The 21,590-nt window shown below is 40.9% G+C and overlaps 1 protein-coding gene across 2 annotated transcripts in view; it reads right to left on the bottom strand.

Annotated features, from left to right (window-relative positions):
- The window catches only part of NKAIN3 (sodium/potassium transporting ATPase interacting 3), a 398,856-nt gene extending 377,662 nt beyond the window's left edge, over positions 1 to 21,194 (bottom strand). For both annotated transcript variants that reach the window (XM_074818528.1, XM_074818518.1), the window contains exon 1: positions 21,037 to 21,194. In XM_074818528.1, the coding sequence (XP_074674629.1) occupies positions 21,037 to 21,090 (54 nt within the window). In that variant the 5' untranslated portion in view covers positions 21,091 to 21,194. The remainder of the gene's footprint in view (positions 1 to 21,036) is intronic.
- Positions 21,195 to 21,590: the final 396 nt, after the last annotated feature.

A 21,590-nucleotide genomic window follows, 5' to 3' on the forward strand; every position in this document is an offset into this window, starting at 1 on the left:
GCCCCCATATTTCTTTTAAGCCCCCTTTAAGTATTGAAAGGCCGCAATAAGGTCTCCCCAGAGCCTTGTCTTTGTCAGATAGATCATGTCTCAGGATCCATCAGCAGAACAGTTCCTCAAAGAAGTTGTAAAAGTCAAAGCCATTTCTGTAGTAACAGTAGAATTTTGATCAATGGTCACTGACAGATGGATTAACTGGGCTTGCTGGATGGTTTGTCTTGGTTCCACAGAGCAAATTATGTTACAGATTCATTAATGACTTGGATGATAGAATAAAACATATACTTACTAAGTTTATGGATGACATGAAGGCACGAACCATTGTAGTCATGTTAAAAAGGAAGATAGTGTTTAAAATTATTTTGATGAAATGGGGAAATGGTCTAAGATGAAGAATGAAATTCAGTGTGGTAAGTAGGTATGAATACAATGTAAACCAGTATATACATAAATACCAGATTGGAAGCAGCAGGCTAGACAGTTGCGCTGAAGAAAAGGATTGTATTTTACAGTAAATAAACCAAATGAGTCATCAGTGTCACACTACTTCAGACAAACCCCAAAAAATAAAGATATACCAACAAGAGTAAGAATTAAAATATATATAGTAACTCTTTCTCTGTACTCAATGGAAAGGCCCCAGTTGAAGGCCTGACTTCAGATTTGAGAACCATATTTCAAGAACAATGTGGAAAAATCAGTAAAAATCCAAAGGATGGCAACAGGAACAATCCGAAACAAGGAGACATAGCCAAAGAGGAATTTGAACTGTTCAGTCTGAAGAAAACTGTGGAAAGAGATATTTATAATAACCAAAACAATCAAGGGCTATTGTAGAGAAGAAAGTTGCACATCAATAGGGAAAAGAAGTGGAAATAACCTCTTAAATTGCAGCAAAAGAGACTTACCATACACTTGGACTGGATCTAACAGCAGTGTGAATGAGCAGCAATTAGAAGCATAGCCATGCCATGTGTCCAGACACTTCTAATGAGAGAAGGGAATACTTGCCTTACCATTCCCAAATAAATCTCTGCCTGGGCAAGGCACTGGGATGCATTTTCTAGCTGTAAGGAAGCTTAAGCAGTAGAATGACAAGACTTCCATAGCTAGATGTTTTTTATTAATAGTTTACACAACAATATGCTGATAGTGCCCCGAGGTCTCAGTAATGGCTTACTTGAGTCTTGATAGTTCCTCTAACTTGAGTTTTTATAGAACCAGAATCATAGATTAATTTAGGTTGGAAAAGACCTTTAAGATCATCAAGTCCAACTGTAAACCTAACACTGACAAGTCCACCACTAAACCATGTCCCTAAGTGCCACATCTACATGTCTTTTAAATACCTCCAGGGATGGTGACTCAACCACTTCCCTGGTCAGCCTGTTCCAGTGCTTGACAACCCTTACGTTGAAGAAATTTTTTCTAATATCACTTGTTACTTGGGAAAAGAGACCAACACCTACCTCGCTACAACCTCTTTTCAGGTAGTTGTAGAGAGCAATAAGGTCTCCCCCAAGGCTCCTTTTCTCCAGGCTAAACAACCCCAGTTCCCTCAGCCACTCCTCATATGATTTGTGCTCTAGACCGTTCACCAGTTTCATTGCTCTTCTTTGGACACACTCCAGCACTTCAAAGTCTTTCCTGTAGTGAAGGGCCCAAAACTGAACACAGTATTCGAGGTGCGGCCTCAGCAGTGCCAAATACAGGGGGACAATCACTTCCCCAGTCCTTCTGGACATACTATTTCTGATACAAGCCAGGATGCCATTGGTCTTCTTGGCCACCTGGGCACACTGCCGGCTCATATTCAACTGGCTGTCAACCAACACTCCCAGGTCTTTTTCTGCCAGGCAGCTTTCCAGCCACTCCTTCCCAAGGCTGTAGTGTTGCATGAGGTTGTTGTGACCCAGATGCAGGACCTGGCATTTGGCCTTGTTGAATCTCATACAGTTGGCCTTGGCCTATCGATCCAGCCTGTCCAGATGTCTCTGTAGAGCCTTCCTACCTTCAAGCAGATCAACACTCCCACCCAACTTGGTGTCATCTACAAACTTACTGAGGGTGCACTTGATCCTCTCAACCAGATCATTGAGATAAAGATATTAAACAGAACTGGCCTCAGTCCTGAGCCCTGGGCAATGCCACTTGTGACCAGCTGCCAACTGGGTTTAAATCCATTCACCGCAACTCTTTGGGCCTGGCTATCCAGCCAGTTTTTTAGCCAGTGAAGAGTACACCCATCCAAGCCACGAGCAGCCAGTTTCTCCAGGAGAATGCTGTGGGAAACAGTGTCAAAGACTTTACTAAAGTCTAGGTAAACAACATCCACAGCCTCTCCCTCATCCACTAAGTGGGTCACCTTGTCATAGAAGATCAGGTTAGTCAAGCAGGACCTGCCTTTCAAAAACCCATGCTGACTGAAATGATTTGATATAAAATATGATTCACTATGAAAAATATACGCTCAGTAAATGGCTTTGGGTGGTCTAAGGCATGGTCATCCTTACACATTCAGTAAATAGCAACAGAATAAGAATATGGAAGAAAACTATGATAAAATCCAAGACTGAGAAAATAGGTTTCTAAGTCACCACCAGACATTCAGCAGAAATGGGCCTTATCAAGTTTGTGAGAAACTGTGAGTTCTCCAGACTAAAGACATAGAAGCAGAGAAGTTGACCCCAGCAGACTTACTTGTTTTGTTTAGAATCTGAGCAAAAAGAAGTGCCCGTGGAATCAATATGTCTATCAGAGGTCAGATGATACTTTAAAAGAGTAAGGCTGGAATAATACAGCAACAGAAACAGGACCCTCACATGCAAAAGCAGACCCATATTCTTTTCTCCTCCCATTGCCCTCCCTCCCATCCTTTCAGCTGTTTATTTTCTGTCATTATTAGAACCCTTGATAATTACTTTTTAAAGCAACATAATGCATGCATAAAACAAACATATTTGACCTAATTCATAATTAACAAAAAGCCTTTCTGATTATCAGTGTTCAAATGGTGTGTATAATTTTCTGCTTGCTATTAATGAGATTCTCACTCTTCAAAACATACCATTTAATTCACTATTTTAAAAGCAAAATTAGTTGCCTCATAATAGGAGTAGCACAGACAGCTTTCACATTCATATGTTAGAAATGATAGCAGCTGAATACATTGCTCATTTTTGCACAGGCAGGTACTATCCAGTTTACGTCACAAAGTTGTGCCATAACTGTGCTGTACTTCTATTAGCTCATATGAAAACTTCAACACCACAGCTAAGTGCTCTAGGATGGCAAAACCCTTGATATGGATTGCGTCAGTAGATAAGAGCTGTCTTAGCTAAGCTTATACATTTAAAGAGGTGGTGTAACAGCTTGCAGGAAAAAAGAAAATCCTGTTGGCATATGTCACATCTACACCGAAAGGCTCTTGTAATGAAGCGATGCCAGTATTGCTAAGACTGCAACTTGCAATTTAGTCAAAACATAAGCAATATATATCACTACCATATCTGCATGTTCCAGGGTCTTTATTATATGATCTTTATATCCAACATAATGTTGCAATTCCTCATTCCTTCAGCTTGTGCACATTTCTTTTTAGCCATTTCTGAAACCAGGGTCAGAAGCAGCCACAAGAGATCATCTGCCTCAAGACAGAATCGACTGTACAAATGATACATTCTTGATCAAACATCCTTGTAACAGAACGCCTAATCCCTGAGAAATTTATTGTTTTCATGAAAAAGTAAATATGGAGCACTGTTTAACCCATATAATATATATACTTTGCAAGCAAAAATAATTCCTGAATGACAAAGGACAGGGGAAAATGTGCACTATTCAAACCAGAATCATAACTCTTTTCCCATGAAATTCAGTGAGAATACTTCCCTTCTTTCTTAAAGGGAGGACAACTAAACCAAAGCTTTCTTCACCTGCATAAATCGAAAAGTGCACTTGTATTTGAAAACATCGTTAAAACAAGGCTTTATCTTTCTTGTTGATATTCCCACTGCCCTAGTCCTTACCACTCCTTGAGAAAAGAACTGAAATTATGTGTATTTCAAAAATCTTGTCTTACATTTTCAGAAGAGTGACCATTTTTTATGATTTCTTACTTTCTACCACTATTTCAGCATGACGCTGTGGAATGCATCGGTTCCTGCCCTGAGCTGCAGGAATCAATTGGTTCACAGATCTTCCTTTCTCCTGAAAGGTGAAGAACTCATAAGTAATGTGCCTCTTCTCCTGACACCTCTGGAAAGGTCTTTAGACAACGATTCCAGACACAAGCAAGTTTCTACCCTGTCAAGTAAGAGTAATGCGAAGAATTCTGTTAACGCAATGTTATGGTTGAGATTTTCAATAAGCCACAGTGAGGGAAGCCTAAATTTTGCCTCTCACAGCAACTCTAATAAAGTGCATTTAAGTGTCTGAAAAAGAAAACACAAAAGAAAAACACAAAAAGCATTGCAGAAAACTATGTGTAGGGCTAACTCCAAAACCTGGTATCAGTGAGATTTGTTCCACTGATTTTCAATAGGTTTTGGGTCACATCCTTATGTTTCTGAAAGGTTTTTTTTTTCCCTTCAATATTAATGAAAGAAATATTATTTCCTGAACATATCTGTGTAGAATTCTGCTGGCCATATCTTCAACTTCCTTACCATCATCCCTCTATGCTCCTTCAAAGGAGACATAAAAACATGTTCTGGAAAGGTCAGAAGTTACAGGACTATTATAAGTCTTCCCTGTAACAACAGCTTTCTGCTAAAAACTGTGAGGGTCCTGCTGCACTTTCCAAAACAGGACAAGGATGAAGGAGGCAGAGTGGATAGAGAGATAAATACCCTAATGAAGATAGTGGTATGAGAAACTACTAAAATATACACATTTCAAACAAAATACACAAAATTTCAAACCAGTGACACCATTATAATGTCAATCCCTTTAAGCATTTTATTAAAATGTGCAGGTATGAGATATTTTAAAATATACATTCACTGTCAAAGCAATTTTTTCAAATATGTGAAGGACACTCACGATCAAGTATTCAACTGTCATCTCTTAAAACTGATATTCAGCAAGTGTAAATGACCATAACTCCATTGATGTTAATGGATTTACAGAGGTTAGACAACCAGAGAAAGTGAGTTTTGAATGATCTAATAATAGAAAAAGCAAGTGATAGTGATCTCAGTTGTATCATCACCACAAACCTTGTTGCTCATAAACCGACAAGCATGACATGACCAAACTTTCCCAAGGAAAAAAACCAATGTGCTATGAAAAAGCATGAACGCTTCAATCTCGAGGCCAACTTTTCTGAGGATTTGAAAGCACCAGACAAGAAAGGCTTAAAAAGACGAATGGTGATCTTGTGCTTAAGACATAAGTCTGGGAGTCATGAGTCTGGGTTGTTTCCCTGGCTTCATCCCAGCTTCCCTATGGCCTCAAGCAAGGTCTACTAGCAGCAATGGCAGTAAAAGTCAACAAATCCACTTTTGAGCATAGCTGTGGGAAATAGTTCAGAGTTCCCAAAAGATTAAAAATACCCTGCAAAGAGGATGGAAAAAATAGATCAACTAAGCAGTAAGGGTTATTGACAAAATTCAATGTCTGTATTAGGCTTATGACTGGTAAGGTAAGAATGATCTAGAAATTAACTGAGCAAAAGGGGTGCACTTAAAATTAGGCCTACATCAGCTAAATAATAAGGGGAAAGTTTATTCCACCAACAGCTCCTATGTAGAGTTTTAGAAAACAGAACTCCAGAAATCAAAATAGCAAGAGGTTTGCAGGGGAACTCTGGAAATCATGATGCAATTTCCAACTCAGTTCCAAGAATCTGCCCCTCTGCTGAGCTTCAGCTACAGGAGGACAAAGGCAAAACCACTCCAGATAAACCCGGCCATCAGCAGCAGGATACTAATGCAGCACTCTTGAGATTCTGCTGGTGTACTACTCCTCTGTCATGATACTCCTCTTCATTCCTATCTTTCACCTAATCCTAAAACGATATCACAACAGCATTATGAATTAAGATTGTCCATTTCATTCTGTTGCCTAAGAATAGCCAACACCAGAGAGAAACCTGACCGGGATGAACAAGTCAGATTCTCATCAAAGCAATAAGCTGGAATCCAACAAAGGAACAACTGGTGGACCCAGTCTGCTCTCCCAATGTATTTCTTTGAAAGAGCTGCCTCACATCCTGAGCATGTCAAAGAATGTGTGTTATCACATTTTGCTAACTCTCCTCTTTTTATGCCAGTTGGCCTCAGACAGGGTAAGTAACTATTATTACTACTAGTTTGATCAATGTAAAAATCTAAATGAGGCTAGTTGACAGGTCACTGACCCAGCTCCCACATTCAGGTAAATATCCTGATTATACTCCAGACTCACACACAAAGGCCCTGTTACCTTCCCCCATGAGAAAGGGAATGAAGTATGCAGTCCAAAAAGGGACCTGTGGTGCATGTACACCAGCTACATCTCTGAGCTGGTCAAGGGATGGCTGTGACCCTAGTCTACATTACAGAATCTGACCTTCGTTTTGACTTTGTCTGAGAAAACTCAGTCAGGTTTCTTTGCTCACAGGGAGTTTAAAACAGGTTCAAATAAATATATCTGGTGTAATCATTCAATTTCAATATACTTAGAATTTCTTTCTTTTTTACTTCCCTCTTCTGTATGCTAATCAATAACTTTCCAGTCTCCGATTTGGTTGGTTTAATCATCCTGATAAGTGATCTAGCAGACAGAAATCACTGGAGTCCAAACTTGGCTTAAGGTTGTTCAGTAACAACATTATTTCAATACATTTGGTTCTCTGGTAGCAATTCCTCAATCAGAATTAACATGAAATACTTCAATGTCAGTAGCTGAGGAACTCAGATAATGAAATCTCTTTAGAAAATAGGTATCCTCCTACCAGTATTAATCTTACCGAGGTGCATATCTTTTCCAGAGTGGGTCTGACAGATTTGCCTGTATTCCAGCCTGTCTAGATACAGGCCAGCTTCTGTCCAGAAGCCTTGGGGATGCATTAGCATCTGTACTGGGCCTGAGCTACGATATTCTCTGCAGGCTCATTAAACAAGGCACCACACCATGATAACTCCACAGTTCCTGGATGCAAAACTGGCTTGCCTCTGGACATCTCAAGGCAGAATGAATATGTGACTGTCTTCATCAATTGTGTAAGCAAATGTTACTTCTCTAACTTAAAGAGTTCCTTGAATTCTGTACACAAGAATTCATGCCAAAGAATAACTGGTTTTGGTAACAGGAGAAAGTCTCACCTTGCCATACAGCCAGTATTTCTAACGCAAAACTGTAATTCTATACAGATATGCACTCAAGTAGGAAAAGGAGATATATTTTGTAAAAACTGTGTATGAGGCTTAAAGACATCATTATATACTAAAATGGCCTCAAAACCTGAGGTATTTTCTTGCTTATCCAGAAATCAACATATATTAACTTATAACATTTGAAAAGCCTTTGTTCCCAACTAATAAAATGAGAGCAGAGCAGACCTTGAAAGCATCTTAAAGTAATGGAAGATTTAATAAGAAAATGGATAAGACGACACTTCTAGTCTAGCAAAAAATGTGAGCATATTAATAATAGATGACCAGCACTACTCAGCATGATGTAGGGATCTGTGAAATGTTACAAAGCTAAGTCTCATGCTAGTGAAATGTTGGCTGGTAACACTGACAGAGTCAGTATGTGTGAAAGAAATCATCCCTTGAGGATGTCCAGTGGGTATATTCTCAACCACAACACTTTTCAGATTAGAAGAGGGTACTCATTTTTGCAGGCTTCCTAATGGTTCAATGACTTCATCTAATGGCACCCTCTAATAAGTGCCTGCACTTACCAAACCCAGTCAGCGGCACAGCTGCCTCAGTCACAGCTCGATCCCTCTGGGTAGTGATGCCTGAGTGGAAGGACACGAGTATCCATAACTCCTGCTGTTCTCGGTGGGAGAGGAGGTTACTCCTGTAGAGAAGGTGCTCAACACTTAGCACCATCAGACTGGTATGCCTCTGATAGTTTATGTTCTTTAAAACCACAGAGATTATCCCTTAAACACCAGCATAATGTATTGCTTTGTTTTTAGAGGAAAGTAATTGAATGTGAATGGGCTGCTTTGGAAATTACTCTTCTGCCTAGATAGTTGGGATTCATTGTCAGATATGCTTTTGTCATTCAGAGAGAAAGGTACATGCAAAAATGAATGTTTGCCTCCCAAGAGATTAGGATTTCTTCTTCCTATGGTAAAGAATAAGCTGCAATTTCTTAGCCAATTCCTGTTACCGAAAATGGAATTGAACAAATGGGTTGACAAAAGTAACATACCAAGAAAACCATGAACTCACAGTTCTTTCAGTGCAAATTAAACAGTGCTTCTATCTACCAGCAGAAAGAAAACAAAACTCTTCCCTGACTCAAAATTGTCCCTTCCCTGTATGCAGACGGTCAGTTCCAGCATTTTGGGGACACTACTTTATTTTCCCATTCTCCAGAACACCCTTAAGAGACTGACTCATGTCTTCTCCAAGAGCCTGTGTCCAGAGGTTACAACGTGAGGGGGAATTCCCAAATAAGCACGCAGTCAGTGCAGGTGTAGATACTTGTAAATCTCATTCTGCAGGAGAGCTAATCCTGTCAGGATCAACTCAAATCTGTCAACACCTGAAAATAATCTTTCCAAAAGACAATCCATAGTTACCACATTTCTTCTGAAACAGAAAGAGATTTTTGTCTTTGCAATGAATTTTAGCACCTCTAAACCACTTTGCCAACAGTACAGAATTAAAAAGAAATGTGTTCTCCAAATTATGAGCCCACCCAAATAGAGAAATTGCCTATCGAAATGTTAATATGCTCATAGTCACTTGTGGCCAACATAAAAAAGGAATTACGGTTACTATATGCAGAAACATGAAGAAGCACCAAGTAGAAAACCAGCCTGAACTAGGACTCCAGAGACTTTCTGTAGGGCCTAAAGCAAAACATTTTCAGGCTCTCTTTTCTGACTCCATTACCTGTTTTTGTTTGTAAGCACTTGAGGCAAGGTGTATCTCGGATGCACATCCTAGTCCAGAGCCAACTTCAGCTGCAATGTGCTTCAAATGATTTTTAAAAGTGCAAACCCAGCACCAGATTTGGGGCATTAATTACTTCGGCTTCTCGACAGATGAATAAGCAAGTGAAACCCCAGCAGTATTGGAGCACTCCAGCGTGTCTGGCATGTGCACGAACCACAGTTCAGCCTAAAAATCTAACAGCCTAGAAATCTCACAGAAAAATAAGAGATTCACATGGCCAGGAATTTCACAGGTCAGATAGGCCAAGGAAACCAAATATGCAAGAGAGCTAAGTAACAATTAAATTATTACCTGTACAAGCAAAAGGCCAGAATCTCTGTTGCTCAGTGAGATCTCATATTAACCTTGCCACTCTTTCAGCCACAGACCTCTGCAGAAAGAGTTCTTCAGCTTTCAGTGCAAATAAGTATCACATCCTGGCTGAACGCTGAAACCTGGAACCTTTCATGGGTACAAAAATGCAATAAAACTACTTGACATCAGTTCCTCCCACTCTTTCTACATGATCCAGGCTTGTTAAATGTGACCAAAAGAGGTTGTCTGGTCATCATGCAATACACATCTTTTAAAAATGCAGGGTGTGTAAAAAATTTCAGCAGATCAGGGTGGATACAGGTTTACGACCTGTCCCACAACAGAACAAGCAGCAAGGTGCATGTACCTACGTGACGGGACTCAGTAACATCCTGGTGTGGTGCTCCACGCTGCAGTAAAGTGTAGGAGTCTGGGCCACGCTGGGGGGAAGTTAGTGCAGGCAGAAGAATGCAAGGACGAAGACAAGGCCAGCAAAATAAGGCCGGCAAATACACACAAGATAGCAGATAAGTGAGAAACACCTGTGGTCAGCAAAAGCACACAAGTCTGAGCAAAACAGGGTATGAGACAAGGGAGTTTTTGGCAAGTTTTGGGCTTTACGTGCCAATTGCAATTAACCAATGCAAATGCTTGTAGAGGCGCATGAACAACGCGTGTAGATAACCTGTAGCCTATTAGAAGATAGATGAGTGCGTGTACGGAACTTAGTAGGATATAAATGTAACCAGGATGGGAAAATAAAGATGGACGATCTGATCATCACATTGGTGTTGTGTCATTCCTGTTCTTGCACGGAGAAAAAAGGACCCCGGCTAATGGTGACCCCGACAGTAAAGGACAAGGCTTCAAGCACCCTGCATTACCGCTGTGCAAGGCGGCACAGCGCATCCCAGCTGCACAGGCTAACATTTTGAGAATCATCAGTGCATCCAACTGATTACAGTTGTACAGATTAACAGATGTAACTGGTTACAGTTAAAATCTAAACACACTTATCTTCATGATGTCTACTTAACCCACGAAAAAATACATATTAGAGAAGCGAAGCACTTCATCACTTAATTCAAATTAAATAAACTTTGGCACTTTGTGGTCACTTCTGGCACAACTCAGTCAGCTTTGGCTTTCATCAAACCGCTATGATTAAATTATACATTAGCAAGAGAACTTAAAGCCATTCGTGGCATCTAATATACTTAAACTCAGTTGAATGAAGTTTGGATTTAGACTACTGTCATCCATATGTCTACTTTGTCATTGTAAATTCAGACTTGGAAGTACTTTTTCCATTCCATTCCAACACTCCCATTGCAAGCCCTCTGACAACAGCATTACAGTAAATTATACTACTAGTTCATTTATCAGGTATCACTTGTTCACATTGTCTTCTTTTCAGAACTAACCAGCCTTTTCATAATGCTGTGCAACCAACATGATGTGAAGAACCACAAGTAACTGTGACTTAGACTAAAAGAAAACTTACATTGTATAGATGCAAATCAAGCAGGTAACAATCACATACTTGGTTTTCCTACAAGTGAAGAGAAATAGACCACAGTAGCATAAATGCATTTCTGCACGCCTTTGCTTTTTCTTAATAATGCTGGAGGAGAAGACAGAGAAATACACATGTAGATCCTTAAGACTGGAGATTCATCCTTGTTTTTGAAAGTGCTCTGCTAAACAGCATTAATTACTCTCTCTGTTTTAACCAAGGAATTCTATCCATTATTTGTAACTGATTTGCTATTTCTTCCAGTTGCCTAGAATGGTGCAGTATTTTTAGCCACATGTTATGGGAGAACTCAACCACAGAAGTGAAGGATATTTTCAGGATGGGGAGAACCTTAAACCCAATGTTTACTGGGCCCATTTATAGTCACAAGTAAATTTTAACAATTCTGACTGGTTTGGGGTTGGGGGGAACAGGGTCTGAATCCTACTTCAATAAAACAGATGAAGATCAGAACTTGGAACTTGTTCTGAAATAGTTGGGAGGAGAGTTGGAAACAAATCATCTGGCTCAAGAAAAAAGAGGAATGGGAAAATGGACATAGCATATCATTTCACAGCTAGGCACTAGAGCAAAGAGTTTCCTGTTGATCAGAACAGAAACGGTTTATCGGAAGGATGAGACTTTCACCAGCATAAGAATTAACTGGAAATAGTGGGAATTGGTGAAAATATCTTCCAAATCTGGTAATTTTGAACGCACATGTTAGTGGGTACACTAAAACAGGCATCCTACAAATGTACAGCTGGCTGACTAGACACTGACTAAAGAATCTTCAGTAGCTCAGGGGATCTCCATGAGGAGACCATGTCTCTTCAGTTTTCTGAGTAGCTCCATCTGCGTTAGAGGGCAGAGAGGCTTTCCAGGTTTCTATGATGTAAATTATTCAGTCTGTAGAAGCAACAAGGTTTCTGTTCCAGTTAAAGTCTAAACACACTTACCTTTATGATGTCTACTTAATTCATGAAGAAGTACATATTAGAGAAATGAAACACCCTGCTTACTCTGCACCAGAAAAATACAGCAAGCTTTTAGCAGGAAAAAATTAATAGCTCACAAGCAGAGGTAGAACTGTATATTTTTGTGATGCTATTCCTTATTCCTGCATTATAATGCACTGCAGTTTTCAGCTTTAGAATACTTCAGCTTTTTATTCTTTGATTGTGTAGACTAAAGTTGTGAAAAGATTTTTCTCTGTGCAGTCCATTTTAACAGAATCCTGTTTCCAAAATGCATTTAGACTTATTATGAGCTCTTTTCAATCCATCTAAAAATCTGCATTTAATTGTGGGGTTTTTTTTTCTTTTGTAGGGATGCACAAGGCTGATAAGGATTTACGTGTCTACTCATCTCTACTGTGGCTTGTGCTAAGCTTCAGCTGCACGCTTCCAAGATCCAGAAGCACTTTGCTCACATCAGGTTCCGGGAATTGCCAACAGGGCAGCGAAGCTGCAGCGTTCCCAGAACAGCACAGAGTATTCAAGGCGCAACCAAAGGGTAAAACTGAAATTGGATGTGAAAGACTGCCATTCATTCCAATATCCCTAGAAAATATCATCATAATATGGTTTTGCTTCCCTGGCTCTTTTTATTCAAAAGGTCTGACACTAGCACAGTAACTTTACAATAGAGTAGTGAGAAACTGGCTTATCAGCAGTGGCACGTTAGAAAAGATAGATAAAAACTCTTTTCTTAAGATCTCATTTTCAGTGAAACCATGGGCAGGAATTCCTCCCACACACAGAGCCAACTTTCATCTGTCTGCTAAAGAGGGCTTCCATGTCCCACTTTCTTTACGCTCATCTAAATGCGCCTTTCTACACTCTTCATCCCATGCTCCCACATAATCTCCCTCACTATAAAAGCATTTCAGGATCTTTCTGCTCATGGTTCATCTCCTAATTATTATTCTTGCTTTGCTTTATCTGTAGCTTCTTTGGTGTGTGTCAAAACCCTCCTTAGGGAAGTTCCATTTGGCTCATTGTCAAGCATATGCTCTTTATATATATTTATACTTACTCCTAGCCAAAGCTTCTGTACTGATGAAACAAAAAAACCGTTCTCTCAACCCCCATTGGAGAGATCTGTGGAAGAACAAACTGTGATTATTCAAGGGAGTCACCCTCAACATAAATAAGTTTTACAATTATCTTCCTTTTGCATTTCATAAAATTTTCAATTTTACTGCTTCATGATATTAATTTCTGTAACGGATATTTGTTGTATTGGTTGTTGTATTAAGTAGAAAACTTCTCTTTTTCCTTTCCTTTTAACGTAATGCTGGCATTCACTAGGTGGAAAGGGTTCGCTGCTGCTTTTGCTTGAACCTATCATTACAAAGAGCCTATATGTAAAAGAATGACTTTCAGCAACTTTAATGAGAGCTGGAGGGCATTCGGCAACTCGTAAGAACAAGTCCCAAATCACCACAGCATTAAAAAAATCCATCTGAGCTGAGATTACATGCAAGGTATGGCTGTGTTTGAAGAAAGACAAGATGATAAGGAAGTATAGTAAAAAGCAAAAAGACTAAAATAAAATCTTTTACTACCTTTTTATTACCAGGGTCTTAAGCACTCTGTATGTTCCTGAGATCAGAGAACAGTGATTAAATCCAGTTTACCACTGTCTTTTACAGAACTACCAAAGGCACAGATCCGTAGCGAGATTACAAAGATTTCACTGGACACACGTGGGGAAAAAAAAAAAAAAAAGCCCATGACATACTAAAATTTGTCACAGCAGTGCTGGCACTGTTCTGTCAAGGAATTGCAGGTCTCACCAAGTGTAGTAGCGTATGATCCGAAACCTGCCAGCGTACTCTTTAGGAAGGTATGCATTAACTGCTATTGATAGATGAGGAGAAAACTGTTTCATCTTAGACAAATCTGAGCTGCTTCAAGATTCAATGAGACATTTTCCACTTGCTATTGCCCAAATTCTATTTTCAAGGTGAAATGTACTAAATAAAAGAGATGTTCTTTCTGACCAATGAAAAAGATGAAATTTAGAGAAAATACATGCAATTAACACTATTTTTCATTTCAATTTACTGTGACTCATAAAGCGTACAAATGCCTCCCTGTGCTGACATGCCTAGCAAAGATACAGTGCCCAATATAAGCAAAGGCAGTGCAAACTTCATTACGCTGGCCTGCTAGCACCCCTAAAAAGATGACCTGAAGAAAACATTGTCACAAAGATCTTCGGTCTTCACAGTACCGTGGCCACCAACCTTGACCCTCCTCATATAACATAAAAGGTGGAAATTAGGACTAATAATGGAGATTATATTTTTGTATTGACGCTATATCAAGACCACTAACATTTCATACAAACCATAATAACATTTGCTCTCATCTAACTTGCAGTGAATTTCAAAATGTGACCTAGAGGTGAAAAACTCTGTATCGTATTATCAGTCTCTTGAACCATACAGTCACTTATTACTGCTCCTTTATATTACTCATCTAGAAACAAAAATGTGCAGGGTTCATTTCCCCATACAGATAGAAATAACAGGCTCTTTGCCCCAAAATAACTGCTTAGCAATTAATTACAGGCCTGAATGAATAAAATACATTTTGCTCCAATACTAATGAGTTCAAAAGACCTGACGTACTACATTGTATCACAAAACTATTATTTGTGAAAAAATAAATGACAAGGCCATCACAGGTACTTCTCATTTAATTTAACACTGAAGTTTGATACCAAGAGATACAACTGAATACTAGGATTGTTATTGCCATATCAAGCCTATTTTCACGGTATTATGCCCACAACAAATTAAGAAACTAATTATTTCAAAACAAACCAAATTACCGTGTGTTTTAAATACCCTTCTAAAAAAGAATTGAAGGCCCTTATTCCTTATGCTCTGGTAAGATCATATAATCACAGGATAACCTAAGTTGAAAGGAATCTCTAGAGGTCATCTGGTAAAAAACCTTTGCTCATAACAGGGCCAAGTTCAACATCAGATACACTTCAGTTAGATCAGGTTTTTCTGAGGTATGTTCAGATGGGTTCTGAATTTACTCAAGGATGGAGTTTCCACAACTTCTCTGGAAAACATGATTCAGTATATGACTGCTCTCACTGTCAATTTTTTTTCCTAATATTTAATCAGAATTTTGCCCTTGTTACTTCCTGGACCCACTAACTCTTTTCTTTTCACTGATCACATCCAATAAGAGACCATCTTACCAATATCTGTATTGAATGTGTGAATTGATTCTGGTACTATTCAAGTGAAGTACAAAAACTCCACTCACTTTTCTTGTGCACTTTTCTTGGGCCAGTGATCTGTGTGACTGGTTTGACTCTCTCTTTGCTCACCTAATCAATTAATTGTTTGGTTATGTGGAAAAGTAATTTGGATATCATGAGGAGTCAAAATGCAACACTTTTACCTGAAAAATTAAAGAATTGTGATTTTACTTATTTGTCAGCTTACCAGATTTTGGCCCCCAAAACTAAAAGGATACACTTTATACCTACAAGACGCATGTAAGATACATGCAGGTTGAAAACATGACTTAAGATTACCTAGTCTTACAGGTTTTTATTTCAGATCCAAACGTCACAAAAATCAGCAAGATTTAAATACCACCTAATCAACTGTAAGTGCAGTCGATCCCACATGATCTCTAAACATAAACCTACTGTGTGTTAAAGTTCTGCAAGTCCTACCAAAGTTCCATTTGGATCCAACAATACTATCCTTCCAACTTTCCCACGATTTCCAAAAATGTAATTGTTGTTTCCTAGTCCCAAGAATTGTGTCTTGGCAGAATGTAGCAGATTTTGAAATAGATGCAGATCAGCAGCATATTCCAGTGTTCTTAAAATAATTATTTCCAAAACTTACTGATCTTATAGACAGGAAGGATAACTATATAATTCCCAATTTTCAGTTAATTAATTGCCATTATTATTATTGAAATCTTAACTCTTTCACTTCATCACTGTAAAAATATTCATTACATGTTTCTAGGACTATTGACTGTCAGTCATAGAGCAGCAAGGAATTGTAGAAAAATAGCCTGCTGTGCTGAACAGAGCCTAAAGCTAAGCAAGAGCTGCACGGCTTCTTTAAGAAATTCACCCAGTTCAGAAATTTCAGAGAACTCTGAAAGTTCAGGGTTCCTCAAGTCTTTAATTCCCAACTTTGGGTCACTGAACTGAAAAAAGTATTACATGTGGCTTTAGCAGGAGCGGATTTCACTACTGAGGCTGAATTTCTAGTGCATGGAGTGGTTAAACACTACAGTGCTGATACACTGGGAATGTGTATTTTTCTAACAGGTATCTCTGAATAACTTCGTAAAATAAACTACAAACACAAAGTGAAAAACACTTATTGCTACTTGCTACTCTTTTGCCTCTGATGAGAGAGATCCTAGCAGTGGTTTAGTCTCACACATCTTCTGGATTGCAAAGATTTAACTCAAGTAGTTCTACTGGATGCAGTGTATTACTCCCAATCTTAATGTTAAATGCAATTATACACCCGTACAACAATCATATCAGCCTCTTAGACACAGCTACCAGCAACGGTTACATGTTTTGGGGATGTCGTTTGAGTTATTGGAGCAAAACACCATTCTCAAGTCAGCTGCCTTAACAGAAAGGGCAACATCCTGCAACCAGCGCATTGTTCGGGGCTAAAATCCCAAGCCTCCTCCACCCCTGCTAGTACAATAGGCACCCCCTCATACTTCCTCCTCCTTTATCAGTGGACAGATGCTTCATCTCCAGATCAATGGGCCAGTGATTCTTTTACCAACATAAAAAGATGCAGCAATTTACCGGTTCAAAGATTTTACTTTCTCAAATTTATCAAATCCCTTGAATCCCTGAGCTGTTAACTGAATAACTGTTATCTGTCAGTTCTAACATACAAGCACCAAGAGCCAAAATCATAAATTAGAGTTTCCAGCTTTATAAAGCATTTTAAAATGAGATGAAAATCTATGCATGGCATATATCATTTCCCTACATAACTGCTGAAATTCCTCTATGGACAGTAACAAATGATGAAACGCTATCGTTCAGTCTAATGGATACAGTCTCATCTCCAAGCATGAGGATTTACATACATCAGTATAATTAATGTTAATGGCAATCACAAACATAAATCTTCTGAATATTTAGAGGAATTAGTCTGTTAAAATGACCAACTGCACTCCCCAAACTAGAGATTGTTAAAACATCAATACGCAGAAGCTGTGTTTCCACTGGAATCATTTCCCAGTGTTGTCTTCTGACACTCAAATTATTTGGAAAGTAACAGGCTAAATAGGGAACAGCCCATTTTACACTAACTATACTGGATAAAACATACAGTTCTAAATCAAGACCTATACAATGAACACGGTGCAGAAAAGTCCAAGGATAAACACATGAAATGACACTGTTAAAGCAATGAAGGGGAGTTAGCCATGTGCTTTCCATTAATCTTCCCTCCATCGCTTTGAAAATCTCATTCCTGATCTCCCTTATTTACAGTTCTTTGTGTTTGTATATCTGTATACTTCCAGGTATCAAAAACTTCCACTGGCTGTAAATGTTGAAACAAAATTATCCTGCAATGGTAGTTTCTCAGAATCACATTTTCAAAGCAGGATGAAGATTTTCACTGCGTGACACATATTAACATCAATTGGGTTCACACAGCTAAATCTCTCTGCAGTTCGTTGTCAATTTACCCCTTCCAGAATTCAATATTTTTTGAATTTGTTTTATTTCCCAAACATTTTCATGTTGAAGTATTTTATGGTGGCTACACTAGCAAAGGCACCATCTCTGGCAGTTGCTTTAATTTTCTAGTATAGACAAGGCCAACATCTGAGACTTCCAGCGCACCAGGAAGAATTATGACTGTAATCCAAAGGATTCATATATCCTTATGATATGTTTTTCTGGTGTATACATAGTTCCTAATAGTCTTAATGACAGATTTATGCACAAAAAGATACCCATACACTTCCGAGTTCTTAGTTTGACAACTTTGGAAATGGCATATGACGATGCTTCAGTCAGGAAGAGTAAAACAGTGAAAGACCACAGGGTTTTTTTGGGGGGCACAATATAGGTCTTGCACAAAATACCCTTGACTTTCAGAAGCAGAATCCACCTGCAGAGGCTCAAGGAAACCATGCGGCTAACAACTTTCCCTGAACTGGTGCCACCTAGCCTCCCATACCGGTGATTTTTTCCAGAATCCTGTATTACACATAATGACATAGATTCAGGTTTAAGAATGAGGTTATCATTAAACTATAGAAGACTAACTACAGACTGTCCTTGGGATTACTGAACTTAACATTAAAATGTGTTTATTATAAAATGTAAAAGCTGTCTGTCAGAAATAAACACTTTCATGGATCAAAACATAGCTGAAATTTGGTATTATAGTCATTTTTATGTCAAAATCCTCCAACTGACAAACAGCACTGAAAATTACAAACACATCTTCTTGAAGTTAATACACTTAATGTATTGTCATTAGAGAAAGGGTATTTTACTGACTGTCGTGCCATAACTGTTGTTCTCTTCACCTTGTAATTCTTCATCCCATCGACATACAAACATGCAGCCTAGTTAGAGAGTTAGAGAAGTTAGAGAAGATGGCGGTTTTAAGGAATGAAGAAACTGTGCTTTGAGGCCACTAAACGCTGCATCTTTCATTAGAAAGAGAACCAAACCTTTGCTATGAACATGTTTCCAGGAATTTGGCTTTCTTACTTCACATCATCTTATAACAAAGAGAATCTACATAGTACCTGTATGTTATAAAAAGTGTTGCCAACTGTTTTCTAGAAGACACCTCGTCTCAGGTGATACCTAAAGGCTAATCTTAAGGTTAAGCCTGAACTGTTCCCAGGCCCTCTTCTGACATGACCAGAATATGACTTAGGTGAACAACTTCCTTTCTTAAAATACGTGCCCATCTGTCTCCTTCTCTGAAGTTCTTCCTCAAGTCCTATAAATCATCTGTACTTCTGAAATGCTACAAATTAGCACTACAAGTGCTTTGGGTTTTGGAACATTTAATCTAAATGTTGTCCACAGTCAGTAATACCTCTTTCACCCCTCCTCCATAAATGGATGTAAGGCAAAATAAATCTCGCTTAATGACAGTAATGTCTGGGGATGTAGTTTTGTTGTGCATGCTTTATACTCATGACCTCTGAGATGTTAGAAAAAGATCTAAAACTGCCTGTGGCGACAACTTCTACAGACATAAACTGAACACTACCACTGCTGACATCACGGAAAGTACCTGAGCTTAAAGTTCATGTCTACAAGATTACTTCTTGGATCTACTTTTACTTTTAAATGAAAATAAATTAAAATGAAAGCATTTTGCCATATATCAGTGCCTTAAAGACATGGATATGACAGTGGAACATTATTGTAAAAGTACAGTAGAAAAAACTATGCATTAAGTCATTTTTGAAAGTTGTGATACCATCTGATAGGTCTTTTATAAAATACGAATCTTTTTCTGAAAGACTTTATATGCATTTCTCTGCGGATTATGGTGGCTATTCACACTTTACTTGAATTTTTATAGCCGCCAAGTAATTCTACAGAATAGTAAACACAGTTATTATAACCTTCATAACTGGCGGAGAGATGTATTTGAAGAAAAAGGGTTTGTTTCCCCTCCTGCATGCACTGAAGTAAATCATGAGTGATAGAAGTCGATAGGACAGTATCTGCAAAACCGATGTAGATCAAGAAAAAAAAAAAAAAAAAAAGGCCAGAAATGTACAAACAAAGCTTTCCTTGCACTAAAAGTACAAATTGCATGTCTTCTCTGCTTTTTGGCAAGGTTGTGCCATTGAAGTACTTATACTACACTTAGCTCCATCACACTAAAGCACATCTGAATAAGGTCCAGACACGGACTGGAAACAATGGAGGTACACCAGTTTACACAGGCTGCGAATCTGGCATAAAGCCTTGAAAATGAATGAGGATCTTCCAATGAAGTAATTGTACGTATTGCGTTTAAGTGTATTACCCCTGAAACAGAAACGATTTCAAAGCGCTGTAACAGAAAACTAGAAAGATTAGCAAAGGATTAGGGGAAAAAAAAAACCCAACCCAGTGAATGCATCCCACTTTTCTTCTTTACAGACACACACACAAGGAACAACACCCATCTTAAGAAAGATCATGTGGCAAAATGATGACTCTGAGTCACTGGAAGAGAGAAAAATCTTTTAAAATACTCTTGGGACCAGGGACTACTGTTAAAGAGGAGCATTATTTTATCATCCAGCTAATGAGCCAGAGGAAGGATTAGTGCTGTTTGGCGGTGTTTTGTCTCGTCAACTCTTTCTCTCTGAAACAAATATGCCAACTTCGGTAAACAAAGAGAAGAAGATGCACCGTTTCGATCGCACACCGAGGAGTATTTAATCGGAGGAAAGGAACCCCAAGAAAAGTAACAGGAGGCGGCCGGCAGACGCCGCTTTCACAGAGGTTAAGAAAGACAGAAAAACGGGAAGCGGCGGCGATGACGGTGTTTTCCGCGCACCCCTCCCCACGGCGCTGAGGGGGGGAGGTGGGGGGCGGCCGGCGGCGCCCAGCAGCGCACGGGCCGGGCCCCGCTCGGCCGGCGGCCGGTGCCCTCTTCCTCCCCGTCCGCGTCTGCTCTCGGCAGGCGGGGGAAGCCCCGGCGGGGAGCGGGGAAGCGCCGCCGGGGCGGGCGGAGGAGCCGCTGTCCCTCAGGCCGGGAGCGCTGACAGCCGCCCGCGTGAGGCGCCGCCGCCTCTCCCCTCCCCAGCCGCGGGGCCGCCCTCGCCCCGCGCCGCGTCCTCCTCCCGCCGCGCGGCAAAACTTAGGGGCCGGGGGCGAGGAGCGGGCGCGGGCGGGCCGGCGGCAGCGGGGCCGTCGGGGCGGCGGGAGCGGGGCCGCCCGCCCGCACGCGGCGCGGACAGCTCCGCGGCCGGGGCAGCGGCGCTCCCTGCCCCCGGCGGCCGTGCCTGGGGGAGAGCGCCCGTCCCCTCCCGCCCCCCGCGAAGCCGAAGCGTGCCCCGGGCCGGCCGCCGAGCGGACACTCACCAGCTGCAGCGAGCAGAGGAAGATGAGCGTGCAGCGCCCGGTGCAGCAGCCCATGGTGGCGGCTGGCCGCGCCGCGCCGCCGGAGAGCCGCCGCTTCTCCTCTTCTTCCCTCCCGCGCTGACGCGGCCCCGGAGGCGAAGCGGGGGGCTCACCGCATCCGGACGGAGCGGCCGGGCGTGTGCGTGTCTGGGAGTCCGCGGGTGCCCCCCCGCCTTTCGCTGCTCCCCCCCCCCCCCCCTTTGTTGAGGGGGTTTCTCCTCGGCGGCGGGAAGGAGAGCGCGGAGGTCAGCGCGGCCCCGGGGCGAGGAGCGGAGCCGGCAGCGGGGGGCTCTGCCCGGCGCGGCGCGGGTCTGGCTCTGGGGAAGGGGCAGGGGACGGGGGTGGGCGTGTGCGGACCGGGGCGGGGGTAGGCAGGCAGAGGGAAGGCGAGCGAGGAGGCGGGGGGCTGGCGGGGCGGGTGGAGGGGTGCCGCGGGTGGGCGTGCTGGGGAGGGCGGGGGGGCTGCGTGAGGTGTGAAGGGGAGAGGAGCGGAGCGGGGGGGGGGGGCTCTTCTC

This window comes from Strix aluco, chromosome 1, assembly GCF_031877795.1.
Source record: "Strix aluco isolate bStrAlu1 chromosome 1, bStrAlu1.hap1, whole genome shotgun sequence".
NCBI lineage: Eukaryota > Metazoa > Chordata > Aves > Strigiformes > Strigidae > Strix > Strix aluco.